Raw genomic sequence first — 14415 nt, 5'->3', positions numbered from 1 at the left:
GGCTTGCAATATTTCAGTTGATTTGTAATAAATCCAGAATGTGACTTTTTTTTTTTTTTTTTTTAAATTGCATTACAGAAAATAAAGAATTTTATCACATAATTTTCTGACAGTCCTGTAATTTTCCTGTTTTAGTTTAATTTTTAATTGTAAATTTTGCTGCAGTTACGTGAGCCCGTCTCTCTGTGAAAAGCTTTAAGAATGACTTCTGCTAAATTCAACAGCAAGACCTTTATTTTTGAACTGACAATTTAACATGTTTGTGTCAAAGACTTGAACACACAATCATAATGTGTATCTTTTATTGATCATGAGAAATTAAACAACCACAGGCTGGAGCCAGAAGGGGAGGAAAAAAAAAATCCAAACTGATATCTCCAAGCTCCCGAGAACATGTTCATTTAAATACAGTCTAACACAAGACACAGCAGGTGCTGAAGATGTCGCCACGCTGGACAGAAGAGCTCATGGGGTTTAAGTGGGAAGTCTGGCGCTCATCTGCTCTGCCAGAACCTTCTTGTGTGAGGGTGGGGTATCCTGTGGGAGACAATAAAAACATTAAATGCCAAAAAAAAAAGGACTATTTATCATATGAGAGGACACCTGACTGACTTACCTGCTTCTGAGCTACAGAACAGATTATTCATAAACATCTTTCTTGTTTGCGATGTACTGTACAACCTCCTCTGGACTCATCAACTTCTCTGCTTCTGCGTCTGGGATCTCAAAGCCTGCAAAAGAAACAAGTAAACTCATCAGAGGCCGATAGAATAGAAGACTTTATTGATCTCCCAGAGGAGAAATTAAATCGTGCAACAGCCAAACACCCACACGCTCAACAGTTTATACAAAAAAAATTAAAATAGAAAACCAATAAATAGCTACATTAAAAAAAAAAAAGAGCAATATAAAATGTAGAAAAATTGGCAATGTACAAGAGAAAAAATAGTAAACACAAAAAAACTGATAATATTTACATGTGCAAAAATACGTGAGGTATTTAGCGGTAACCCCGAACTTTGATACAAATTACTTAAAATTGGGTAACTTAACTAGTGACAATGAAAATCCTAAAAGATCAAGAGTCCATAAAAAGAAAAACCTGCAGTGTCCAGGTTTTCATACTGGAGCAAACTGGGGTCACTTATTAATCCACTTGTACAACAGTATGTGCTGCCTACTGGTACATCAGGAGTTATGCAGAATGTCATCAAAAATAAAAAAGCCGTTACACCTGGGTATTACCTGAACTCAGCCTCGTGACTGCTTTCACTGACCCACTGTATTATGGGATTAAGTACACAAGGTAGAGACGCCACTTGCATACAGATTTTTTTTCCAGAACTAACAAGCCATCATAAAAATGCATTTGCGCATATGGTTAAACTCCTCACAGAAAATACATGCTACTTTAAGTTCACCAAGAACCAATTCTGGATTTAGGACAAGACATGCCTATAAATTTAGACATACTGCAAGAAATTTTAAATTAGCTTTACAGGTACATTGAGGTACTATCCGTTAGCGCTCAATAACTATGTCCAAGTCATGGAGAGCCAATCAAATCACTCTTTCCTTGTAGCGAGTCTCTGGGCGCGATGACGGCAGAGTGCCAATGTAATCTGCATGTAGTTGAACATTAACGGCCGTTTGAATCGCCTTTAGTAACGGGAGTCATAAATGGAACAGAAGACAACAGCTAAATCTTTTCTTTGCAAGGTAGATGTATTTGCCGTTTTACCAAGAGGCCACGGAAAAATTATGATTTACTCTTTTCTACGACTGGTCGTAGCGCTAACCACCTGCGTGGAAAGGTGCCACCTTAGATGTGAAGGCCCTATGGATCGTTTTAGCCTCTGCATCTTTCTAGATGTGGGTCTGATCTATCACGATAGCAAATGGGATCCGATAGCTTTTTTTCCTCCAAACTCAAAACAACACCGGCACTCATTTAACAAAATAAATTAAAGCTACATGCAAAAGCAGTGTGTGGAAAACTAACTCCAGTTAATCATTAGTTTGCAGAAGCACCTTTCAGAGCAGTAAAATTTAGTCATTATTTGTCTATGTGACATTGTCAGTCTCTCATTGTGGAAGTGTTCTGACTCTTTTCAATTTTTTTTTGCAATTTCTGAACATTGCAGAAGACTGGCAACTTTTTTTGAATGTTTTCTATTTGTCAATAACCCTACGTTCTATAGAAAAATGTAATTTAAATTGTTTGGAAATTATTTTAAAACCCTTCCCAAACTGTTATGCAGCAATAAGTGATTCTCTAAGTTCATTGCTGATATCTTTCCTTCCAGGCATTGTATTACAATCAACCTGAAACATCTAAACCATCATCTTTTATGGTGGTGATTACAGTTGCTGATGATTGATCAATCACTGCTTTTTGACTGGGTTCTTGTTAAATTGTTATGAAGTTCTGTGTTATTCATCTGAGGTTGTCTATATATAACTAACTAACCTTAAATTTAAGAGTATACATTTTGTTTTTCCCCATTATGAGACTAATAAAAGGAAATCTGATTGAATTGTCTTTAATTTATCCACATGAATGTCCTGGGTGAAACAAAACTAAAAATCACCATCTCCAATTACTTTATCACAGCTCAATTACTGCTCTTTTTCTAGTCTAAAAACGTTATAGATATTTTGATGGAAGCTGAGTGGAGAACTAGAGCTGCTAGTTATTTAAAGAGGTTTCATTTCTAATACTTGCATTTAAAGTTGCATGTAACTGTTTTATTATTTAAATTTTTCATTTTTATAGAACGATAATGTTTTAATCCATTGCTCTTTTGTTATTTGTATAATTGATTGTTTCTGTAAGGCACCTATAAATAAGATGTATTATTATTAATAATGATAATATAAATATTTTACCTAATGCATTTCAGTAAGCATCTGTTGGACAAATATTGTAAAACGTTATTTACTTATACTCTGGAAAACAGGAATAGATCATGATAATTTAACCCCCAACAGCTGCAAATACTTCCCAGCGTAAAAACGATCAGCTGAATACGAAGGTTTGCATGTTGGCTCTCACCAAATTCATCTTCCATGGCCATTATGATCTCCACTTGGTCCAAGCTGTCCAAACCCAAATCTTTCATGAAGTGGGAGCTTGTCTGCAGCTGTTGGGCAAGCAGAAAAAAAACTAGTTAGACACCAGATTTTATATACAAATAGATCAGTTTTGCTTCAGCATCATGAACTGTTTCTGTTCAAATAATCAGCGAACCCTGAATTTACTCATCCACTTTCTTGAAATACAGCTTAATAGGGTACTCCTAAATGTATATAGGCAAGAAAAAGTTCTTTGACTTATTTTACATGTTAGCACTTTTAAACCCCTCACTTTTTGTCAAGAAAAAACTGATCTGATCTGCAGGTTTGACAGTTTCTGCTGCTTATTCTCACCTTCTCTGGGTTGATCTTGTCATAGAGCTTCAGTACATACATGACGCGGTCTTTGATGTTTTCTAGGGTGAGGGGGGGCAGGTCCCCATACTGTCGACACAAAACCCCCACCGAGGAGATCTAGAGAGAAAGATGAAGGATGGGAAAATCATTTTTTCAAAAAGAGTCCAGTCCATAAATGTGCTTTAGGTGTTTGTTTTGCATCCCGCGGCTACAAACTAATCGAGTTGTTGCTGAAGAGTGTCACAGCTATAGTGATGAAGTAGGAACTTGAAAGGGATCAGTGTGTCTATGGATGGATACCATGTATAAAAAAACCGAGTGTAAGGTAGGGCTGGGCGATATATCAAGATTTTAATATATGTCGATATATTGTCAAACGCGATATGGTACGAGACAATACCGTTTATATCGATATAACTTTTTTTTATGATTTTGATATAGCTTATTTTGTGACAAATTAACTTGAATGTTTTATTTGAGATTTGCACAAATGTTTTGTTATTTGCACAACTGTCAACCTCAGTGGAAAAGTCTGCCTGTTACTGTCTACATTGTATTAATTGCACAGTGTATTTTAATCTAATTGTTAAGCAGGAAAGGGATACCGGTATTTGTATTAAAACTGACTGTTTTTTTAAGGGTTTGCCTCAGAAAAAAATGAAGCTAACAGAGATGCTATGCTATAATGCTTTGGGGAAAACCCCAATTATGTCACAGAAAAAATATCGATATATATCGAGTATCGCCATTCAGCTAGAAAATATCGAAATATGACTTTTCGCGCAGCCCTAGTGTAAGGCCACGTTTACACATAGCTGGGTATTTACAAAAACGGATATTTCCCCCTCTACGTTTTGAAAAATATAATTTACACAAACCCGCATAAATACGCTGTTAAGGTAGGGGTGGGCGGTACACCGGTGTCATAGTCATCACCGGTGTGACACTGCGCCACGACATGGATTTTGCAATACCGTCAATACCGTAATAAATCAATTATAAAATAATAAGCCTAAATAAGGCATTAAAAACGTCGGTGATATGCAAGGTTTGCTGCCGTGTTGTGACAGCAAGAGGTTGAAACACAAGCAACCTGTTTCATCACTTAAAAAACACGCACGCCCGTGAATATGAAGAGGCAACCCGGGCCAAAACGAGCGCAAGTGGGACCAGCAGCTGGTCCCACTGGGACCGCTGCTCCGCTGGTGCTGCTGAGCAACACCAGCGGAGCACGTCCCAAGACTAAACAGCTTTCAATGCAGGCATCGTGTACTGCTGCTACACCTTACGACAAGAGTAGTAAGAAATGCAGGGCTTAAAGTATTCCGGCACCGTGCCGGATCTCCGGCGTACAGAGTTTTTTTTTTCGGCGTGCGAGTTTGACTGCTTTAAAAAAAAAAAAAAAAAAAAAAAAGGTTTGAGAGAGAAAAAAAAGTTGGAGTCAACCGAGTTCGTCTACCAATGGAATGAGAGGAAAGCAGCTCTGGCTCAACCAAACTAACACTAGCCAATCAGAAGTGGAGCTGGGCGGGTCTTTGACAGCACCAGAGCGCAGAGCGCTGTTTCAACCTGCTGGAATACGAATCACCGACTTCAAGATGGAGAAAAAATTAATGAATGTCGGTTTAAAAGAATATTTTTGCCCAGAAGAAAAAAAGAGTGACAAAAAAATACCCATAACCATGTTCTTCTCTCGAAAAAACACACCTGTACCGCGGGCTTTAGAAGAAAAAGACGCTGCAGCGCGAGTCGGGTTGCAGCAGGCTCAGAAGAGCAGTGGAATACGTGCGAGGCGGTGCTGAACTCCGCAATTTGAAGCTTTGTATAATAATTGTAAAAAAAAAAAAAAAAGGGTTGCTACTATGTGAATATCACTTATCACGGGTTCTTTTTGGAACGTAACCCTCTCGAAAAACAAGGGATTACTGTATATGAATACTCATGGCATAAACCTGTCAAGTTTTGGATTTAAAATTAAGGGAAATTTTCCACCACCCGCTGTCCAACCAGCCCAACCGAGGTCCAGTATTACATTTTAAGACAGGTTTACAAAATATAATATAATAAAAATAAGTATAATATAATATTATATATATATATATATATATATATATATATATATATATATATATATATATGTATATATATATATGTATATATATGTAAGATCTTTAGGTTTTTTGCCAAATAAATATGTTGAGAATGCATAATACTCTCCCATGTCTCTTTTTGATAAGGATACTACCATTTACTTATTATATCATAAAAATATTAACCTTATTCACATAAAGGGACAGGACAGGCTACTCCTCCCAAAACGTACCAAAAAATACCGTGATATTATACCGTCACCGTTCAAAAGATGAAAAATACCGTGATATTAATTTTAGGTCATATCGCCCACCCCTATGTTAAGGTGCTATGAGCAGCCAAACCTACAGGGGGCAGTGTAACGAGAAGCATAAAGTCATGCTAGCCAATCAGAATCCTGGAAAAAAACGTCAATAAATGACATGAGTAACTTCCAGTTAGTTCCAAGATGAACAGGAGTCTTTTGTTTGGAGTGACAGAGAAGTGGAGTTACTTTTAAGTGTGACGTTAGAATATAAAACAGGTAAAATACAAGAAAACATTGACGGTGGCCAATCAAATTGTAAACACAGGTCGCACACATGATGGTGCACTGCAAAAACTCAAAATCTTACCAGGAATATTTGTGTTATTTCTAGTTAAAATGTCTCATTTTTAGTCAAAAAAATCTCATTACACTTAAAGAGTCTTTACCAGATAAATAACTTATTTGACAATTTTCACCTGTTTCAAGTAAATTTTCACTTTTTTCCAGTGATGAGTCTTGTTTTAAGTGTAATGAGATTTTTTTGACTAAAAATGAAACATTTTAACTAGAAATAAGACAAATATTCTTGTTAAGAGTTTTTGCAGTGTGGTGACGTTTCTGTCTCATAATGTGACGTTCTGAAGCCTAAATGTCAGTTTCTCTCTGTTTACAAGCAAACGTGAAGACGGAGTTTTTGCAAATCTCCACTTTGGCCGGAGTTTTCAGAAATGATCGTTTTTGGTGACTTTGAGCTTCGTTTTTGTGTAAACGAACGGCCAAAACGCATGAAAACACAACTGTTTTTGCTACATGTAAACAGGGGCCTAAATAATTCATTAAATTAATTAATGTATTCATTAAAAACAAAAATCGTTACACAAATGCAGTTCATTTACATCCTAACAAGCAAGGTGGCGTTATCTTTCAGAACTGCTGTCTAAATTAAATATTCTGACGTAAATTAAACTCGTCTTGTATGTCTTTCCAAAGATGATTTTTTTTTTTTTACTTTATTTAAAAGAATTAACACAAAACAGTATACAAGAACAGTATACAAATAAAATACAGAACATGTGCCAGGGGTGATGTTTGTTATTCAAGAAGATTATACATATAACAAACAAAGTTCCATTTCTTTCTGGAAAACAAAAGCAAGGGGTTTTCTTTGAAAATTTACTCTTATGAATATGAAATTTGGCAAGAAATAAAAACAGATTTATCAAAAAGTAACATTTTCCTTCTTTCTTAGGGAAATTTTCCCAATGTAAATTAAAATCTATAGTGAAAGAGTCAATAATAAATTTGCTAATATCTGCCCATAGTTTTTTCGAATGAGAGCAAAGCCAGAATAAATGAACAACTGTTTCTGGATGTAAATTACAGAAGGAACAATTTGTTTTAATGTCCTTTTTAAATTTCTGCATGTAATGGCTAGCAGGATAATATTTATGTATGATTTTGTAGGAGACCTCCTTAACCTTATTTGTGATTAAAAATGTGTTAGTTTGTTAAAAATGTGTTGTTTCGTCTTGTATGTCTTTCCAAAAAGATAATATTCAGCACTTCCGGTCCGGTCACGTGACCGGTCAGCGTGGCCAATGAGACTGAATCTAATCTGTTAAACACATTTAGAGGACACTTCCCTTGGTTTAACAAATCTGAATCATTTCTTAAAGCCCCAGAAAGACCTGGCCGAGCAGCAGAGCTGTGAGCTGAGGCGTCCCGGTACTCCCAGACAGAACTGAGTAGAACACAGTTTAGTCCCTGCAGTCTCCGCTAACTCCTAGTGCTGCTAACCCTAACCCGAGGACGCAGCGTCTCGTGTCCTTCAGGGAGTCCTCACGCTGAGACCGCCGCTGCGCCACCACATGAGGGTTTATGTAGTGATACCCCGGTACATTAACCCGGCGGGGTCTCCCCGCAGCCCCTTGTCCCCGCGGGGGCTGAAAGACGTCGTAGGTCACGGCGGAGGCCGCGGACACTCACCCGGCTCGGAGCCGCGGGCCGCGTCCTCCGGCTGTCCAAGGCGAAGGAGAAGGGTCGGCGGGGCGCAGCCGCCGGGGCCGCGGCTCGGACCGCCAGGGTGGCGGAGCTGAGCCTTAGCGAGGGCCGGGCCAGGGAGCGGACGCACTGCTGCAGGACACGAGCCGCCATGACGGAGAACTGACTGGCCTCCGCACGAACGAAGAAGAAGAAGAAGAAACACGCGAAGAAGAAACCAGGGCACCGCGGTACGCATGCGCAGAACGGGAGGCGCTTTAATTAAACGTGATTGATTGATTGAAATCTTTCTTTCGAGCATATTAAATAAAAAAGAAAAACAATTACACAAAACATCCAAATAAACAGTCATTAAACAGATAAAAGGGAAATAAACCTTGTTGCCTGAAAAGGAGTAGGAGGAAGTAAAAAACTTATGAGGTCCTAACAAAATAAAAATAAATATAACGGCAAGCTTTACTTTCTCAAAAAATATACCTGTTGTTACATTATAAAAATATTATTGCAATATTATACCTGAGCATTATAAATATAAATATACCTGAGCATTATACATAGATGATATAATTAAACGATATACAAGAGCAATTATAAATAATATACGTATACAACATTTGGTATATATATATGTATGTATATATATATATATATATATATATATATATATATATATATATGTATATATATATATATATATATATATATATATATATATATGTATATATATATATGTATGTATGTATGTATATATATATATATATATATATATATATATATATATATATATATATGTATGTATGTATGTATGTATATATATATATATATATATATATATATATATATATATATATATATATATATATATATATATATATATATATATATATATATATATACACCATTATGCATTATACATTATGCTGAATCCCCACACAATCACTACCTCATGTCTCCTCTTCCCTGTATTTGGCAAAAATTTGGTTTAATTTGGTTTTGAACCTGTAGATTACAGTGGAAATTGTTTCAGCTCTTTACTCAGACTGTTCCATAGCCTCACTCCATTGTTTGAAATGCAAAATGTTTTGCTTGTAGGTCTACATGTCTTTAATTTAAAATTAATTGGTTCCCTTAATTCATATCTCCCCTGTCTTACCTGAAACATTTGCTGTATTTGTCCGGGTAAAGAGTTATTTCTGTCTTTATATATTATTTGTGCAGTCCTTAACTCTGCAATATCGAACAATTTAATTATTTGGGATTTAATAAATAATGGATTGGTGTGTTCGAGATAACCGACATTGTGCATAATTCTGATAGCTCTTTTTTGGAGAATGAATACTGGTTCCAAAGTACTTTTATATGTATTGCCCCAGACCTCTATGCAGTAATTTAAATAAGGTAAAACATAATATTTAAGTGGTTCTTATTTACACGACCTTTTTTAATCACAAGGAACCACTAACGAAAGGAAGACAGATGTTTTGAAGTTGACATTGGCAAAATGACAATAATATATAATCACTACCAAACACAGAAGTAATGATGACCTGATATGGATCCCTGTAAACATTATTAGTGTCCTTTAAAAAGGACTCTAAATTACTGACAGGAAGCTGGGTTTCTCATTGTGTCGATGATTCGCTCTTGGGAACCATATATACAGGACTGTCTCAGAAAATTACAATATTGTGAGAAAGTTTGGCTTACAGTTTAAGATTAAGATTCCCAGAATATTCTAATTTTTTGAGATAGGATATTTGAGTTTTCTTAAACTGTAAACCATGATCAGCAATATTAAAATAATAAAAGGCTTGCGATATTTCAGTTGATTTGTAATGAATCCAGAATGTATGACATTTTTGTTTTTGTAATTGCATTACAGAAAATCACAATATTCTAATTTTCTGAGACAGTCCTGTATATAAAGGCTTTATATATATCTATGTTGGGAGCGACTCCTAAAGAACGTACCTGTCATTACAGCAGCTGTCCACTGGGCGGCGCTATTACACACAAGTACTTCAAATGCACAAACAAAGCTGCATTTGTTTATTGTTGACTACAAATAAGCCATAGTTTAGCCATATAATGAGATTAACAAAGTATTTCCGGCATTTGTTTTAATATGAGGGAGTGAGACAAAACGGAGGAGACAACTGAGAAATTAAAAATAATTAAAAAGCGTCAAGTCCCAAAGAGCCTCCAGTACAGTAGATGGTGGTATCCACCTAAACGTTAGTATGTGACCCACCAATAACCTTAACTGATGTCAGAAAAACATTGACATAACAGGAAGAAAAATAAATAAATACATAACTGTTTAGATAGCTCTTTTGGTGGGGGGAGAAAACTCATTGGAAAATCCTGTAGATATAATTGAAAGGTGTAAAAAAAAAAATGTATTAACATTTTTCAATTAATTTTTTTATTTAAAATATTTTTCATTTTTGAATGAGTAGCGAACAGACAATAAAACATTGAGTTACACAGAACAAGATGCCTGGGCATCACTGAGTGAATCCTAAATGAAGTGAACCGTGTGAAATTAAAGGCAGAATTTAACCTCACTGGTTACCAGAAATGTCAACACCTCTGCTCTAAATGTGCAGTTCACAGAAGAAATTTCCTTCCGAAACAAAGATCCTTTATTTCAGTATTTGTTATTGTCATTAGAGGAGAAGTAGCAGGATCTAGTGGTTATGAAGTTACCGTGTTTCTGAAATCCATCAACACTAAGCCATATAAAGGCGATAAAGGAGCACCATACCTCCATATTATACTTATTAATTAATTCAGGATATGAGAATAAGTTACCACTTCAAAAGTGTTTTTTTTTCTTCCTGTTGCTGAATCCCAGTTTGAGCGAGAGAAGAGGAAGCAGTCTGCTGCCAGAATCACCACCCGTACAAAACACCCCCATTCTCATCCAGCTCCACTGGCTACCTGTCCATCACCGCATCCAATATAAAGTTCTTCTCCTCACATTTAAAGCTCTCCATAACCTTCTCCCCCCGTACACCCCCACCCGTGCTTTACGCTCCTGCTCAGCTGCTCTCCTGTCTGTACCCAAATTTAAACTGGCCACTATGGGTGGCAGAGCCTTCAGCTGCTCTGCACCCGGACTCTGGAACTCTCTCCCCCCCTGCATCCGTCAGATTGACTCCATTGGACAATTCAAATCTCGCATCTCAAGACCCATCTGTTCAGACTTGCATATCCAGTCTAAATTTTTTGTATTCTATTTTATTTCCTGTTGTATTTTATTCGTTTTTTCTATGTTTTTTGTAAGGTGTGTCACGGCTCAAAAGGACAGAGAACCCAAATGCACAACACCAAGCAGAATCAGAGTCCAAGAGGCTTTAATCGGGTCAAAGGCAGGCAGGGGTCAAAGCGGGCAGACAGGCAGATCAGACAAACAAATCCAAAGGGGCAGGCAAAAATCCAAGAACCGGGCATCAGGCAACGTCGCAGGCAGGCAGGAACAGACAGAATGAGTGGCGCTTGAAAGCTAGGAAAGAATCTAGAGTCTAGACAATCTGGCAAACCGGAAGGTGGAAATGGGCCGGTATATAAGGGGAACTGATGAAGATGGAAACCAGGTGTGGAGCTGGGCCGGGGAAGCACAGGTGAAGGGAATGAGAGGATGTCTGGCTGATGAGGGTGGCAGGATCTGGAAAGACAGGGAAGGGATTTATCAAGTAAAAAACCTATCCTACACTAGGAAACCGTGACAAGGTGTCCTTGGGTGCTCAGAAAGGCTCCAAATAAAATCTATTATTATTATTATTATTATTATTATTATTATTATTAGTGCTGAAAACCAGCTGATTCTCATGTCTGCTGCTTCTCCCGAGCTCACGCATCACATCCACACCCACACCCAAGGATACCCTCCCTGCTTTGCCGCTGCTCTTTTTCCCTTTTATCCTCCTCTTCAGTTTCTCTCCAACTACATTTTTGACATCTTCATTCAGATTCAGATTCAGATTCAGAAAACTTTATTCATCCCCGAGGGGCAATTGCAGGACAACTGAGCAGCAAGACGTTGAAAATCTCAAATAGAACAGGAGTGAAGTAGAATAAAAATGAAGAATGAAAATGAACATCTTCTCTTAGATCAGTAACTCCAGACTGTTCCTGGCCGTATTCTCAGCAGTCCTGGGGAACTATAACTTCGGCTACTCTTTGGTCTACTCGTCTCCCGTCCTCCCAAAGTTCCAAAGTCCCGACGCCGACCTTCGGCTCAGGATGGACACTGAGCAGGCTGCGTGGTTTGGATCCATCTTCTCTCTTGGCGCCGTGGCTGGCGGGCTGGTCGCCATGCTGCTCAATGATCTGATTGGACGCAAGCTGAGCATCATGATGTCTGCAGTGCCATCGGCGATTGGGTTGGTCTCAACATTAATAAAGTCCATGCTGTCTTGACACTAAATCAATGCTGGAATGAATGACCACTGACAATGAAAAGAAAATCAGTGAGAGAAGTTTGTTGCGTTATCCTGTTGTGGTCTTGTGCTCTTCTTTGCCATTAGGATCTTTTCCCGGGGCTTATTTTTGTTTTATTACCTGTGGTAATAATCACAGGTAATAAGTAGTTATAATAGCAATTATTAAAATTTATTATTAAAGTATTTTTTTATTTTCTTTTACTTCTGCTGCCTCTAGATCTCCTGCATTTGGGTCTTCTCTGTACATCTCACTGTTGCACAACCCACTAGACCTCTTTAACATGTTCTTTCCAACTAGGTGAATAACTGGAAAACGGAGTATCTGAGTTACCAAGAATAAGATTTGAGAGATAATCCAGATTTTGGTAGATTTAATTAAACAGTTGCATGCAAAAGGGTCAGAACATACATCAGGCGTCTCGATGCAGAATGACAATGAAACAGAGGAGCGTACTGATATTAAAGCGTAGAGGATTCATTTTAGTAGAGAAAACATTGGTGTTCCCACCGCTAATCTTTGGGCAGAGTAGTAGTCTGCACCTGTAGTCGGCCAAGGCTATATCCTGAGGTTCTCAGCAGTTTTGATTTCTTCAAGTATGGGAAAACTTTTTTTTCCCCCATCACACTGATGACAACATGCGCAAAGGCAAAGGACGATACAACTTTTGAAAGGGGATAAAAAAACAAATTGCAAAACTTTGGAAAGAGTTCCAGTTTGTCATTGCAGAAATGGCTCTTACAATCTTGAATGCAATGAAAATAAAGGAGCAAGGGTAAAGTGGCTGCAATTACTAGCAGTCACAAGGACAAGGCCTCTAGATGGCTGCGAGAACACGTTTTCATTGTTGCTGAACTTTAAGCAGCCCAAGAGTTGTGAAGGCTGCCAGTACCTTTGTCAGGATCTGTGTTTTTACTCTGCTACATCTATATATTTTTTCAATGTGTGTATAGGTTTCACACACAGTCCTAACTTTTCGTTTCCAAGGGTTGTCCATTACAAATACTTTGAATCCAAACTACTATCTTACAACCAAGTTGTTTGTTTTAACACACGACTTTGTGTGTCTCAGGTACATGCTGATGGGAGGAGCCGTGGACTTGTGGATGCTCCATCTGGGCTGTTTCCTCACCGGCGTTGCTGGAGGGATGACTGCAGCATCCATTCCAGTGGGTTCCTTACATTGTACATGTAGAGCCTTTTGTCTGGTTCAGGCTCCCATAACTGTGTTTTTTTAATGCCACAGGTTTACATCTCGGAGATCTCCCACAAAAAGGTTAGGGGGGCTCTTGGCTCCTGCCCGCAGATCACAGCTGTGTTTGGGACCCTGACGCTCTATGTCCTTGGTGGGTGCATGCTGACACTTCTGCATAAACTGACACTTGGGGTTTGTGGCAGGGTGGAGGAGCAGCAGCCACTCAGGTTGATGGGTCACAGCTGTGTCCCATCAGCCTCTCCACCCTGCCTGCCTTCATAAGGCGGGGCTGCACAGGAGCTGGGGGTTCTGCTGCTGGGAGAAGGTGCTGCTGCTGTGAAGGAGCTGAAGCACGTGTTCTGTGTGATTTCAAATAAAGTGGTTGTGCACGAAAACTCCGTGTCCTCTCTGTCCTGTCGGGCAGGCCCCCATAGCACATGCCCTGCTACACTGGCGCCCAACGTGGGGCCCGACAGGATGGAGGAGGGAGGCACGGAGCGGGCCCTGGAAGCGCTGGCCCATGCCCTGGGGGACCTGGCAGTCCTGCTCCAGGGCCAGGGTGAGCAGCAGCTCGCGGCGCTGGAAGCGCTGGTGGCGCCGCAGCCGGCAGGCCGGGAGGCAGAGGCTACGGGACCCGCGGAGCGATGGGTCCCGCCGCCACAGGTATTGCTCTCAACCACCTGGGGGCGCCACATATGAGCAAAAAGACAATCTTTTGCCGGTATTTTCCCTGGAAGTAAATTAAAACAAAAAAAGGTGAATTTTAGAGAAAAATCTGTAACCTTTGTGGAGGTGCAGAGTACCACAAATTCAGCACAGTCAAAGGCCTGGGTCTCACATCTTTGATGTACAATGATCCACAGAATCTATCCAACACCTAAAGAAGAATGGCTGAGAGTGAAAGACCTGAATGCTTGACACTGGCCATCAGTGCATACATCCCTGTGAAAATTTGAGAAATAACAAAACTCTGTTATTTGAAATATGACTCCTGCAAACTGGA

General features: G+C 38.9%; 2 protein-coding genes across 2 annotated transcripts; one reads left to right on the top strand and one right to left on the bottom strand.

Annotated features, from left to right (window-relative positions):
• Positions 1 to 288: 288 nt before the first annotated feature.
• ndufab1b (NADH:ubiquinone oxidoreductase subunit AB1b) lies at positions 289 to 7958 on the bottom strand. Its single transcript, XM_061711886.1, has 5 exons — positions 7757 to 7958; positions 3430 to 3549; positions 3056 to 3143; positions 617 to 731; positions 289 to 537 (listed from the first exon to the last, which is right to left on the bottom strand). The coding sequence occupies exons 1-4, from the start codon at positions 7922 to 7924 to the stop codon at positions 640 to 642; spliced, it is 468 nt and encodes a 155-aa protein (XP_061567870.1). The 5' UTR covers positions 7925 to 7958; the 3' UTR covers positions 289 to 537; positions 617 to 639.
• Positions 7959 to 12036: 4078 nt separating this feature from the next.
• Positions 12037 to 13713, top strand: LOC133422024 (solute carrier family 2, facilitated glucose transporter member 6-like). Its single transcript, XM_061711887.1, has 3 exons — positions 12037 to 12159; positions 13290 to 13386; positions 13464 to 13713. Exons 1-3 carry the CDS (start codon positions 12092 to 12094, stop codon positions 13692 to 13694), a joined length of 396 nt encoding a protein of 131 aa, XP_061567871.1. The 5' UTR covers positions 12037 to 12091; the 3' UTR covers positions 13695 to 13713.
• The last annotated feature ends 702 nt before the right edge of the window (positions 13714 to 14415 follow it).

The sequence above is a fragment of the Cololabis saira genome, chromosome 21 (assembly GCF_033807715.1).
Source record: "Cololabis saira isolate AMF1-May2022 chromosome 21, fColSai1.1, whole genome shotgun sequence".
Taxonomy (NCBI): domain Eukaryota; kingdom Metazoa; phylum Chordata; class Actinopteri; order Beloniformes; family Belonidae; genus Cololabis; species Cololabis saira.
Note: the sequence above shows the minus strand (reverse complement) of the source record. Positions and strands in the feature narration are given on the sequence as shown.

What these genes read in the sequence shown, in the direction of transcription:
- LOC133422024 (XM_061711887.1), top strand. Translation starts at nt 12,092, where the DNA reads ATGCTGCTCAATGATCTGATTGGACGCAAGCTGAGCATCATGATGTCT. An exon ending in GCAGTGCCATCGGCGATTGG is followed by an intron (nt 12,160 to 13,289) that starts GTTGGTCTCAAC and finishes TGTGTGTCTCAG; the next exon opens with GTACATGCTGATGGGAGGAG. An exon ending in TGACTGCAGCATCCATTCCA is followed by an intron (nt 13,387 to 13,463) that starts GTGGGTTCCTTA and finishes TTAATGCCACAG; the next exon opens with GTTTACATCTCGGAGATCTC.
- ndufab1b (XM_061711886.1), bottom strand. Translation starts at nt 7,924, where the DNA reads ATGGCGGCTCGTGTCCTGCAGCAGTGCGTCCGCTCCCTGGCCCGGCCC. An exon ending in GGCCCGCGGCTCCGAGCCGG is followed by an intron (nt 3,550 to 7,756) that starts GTGAGTGTCCGC and finishes CTTTCTCTCTAG; the next exon opens with ATCTCCTCGGTGGGGGTTTT. An exon ending in ACAAGATCAACCCAGAGAAG is followed by an intron (nt 3,144 to 3,429) that starts GTGAGAATAAGC and finishes CTTGCCCAACAG; the next exon opens with CTGCAGACAAGCTCCCACTT.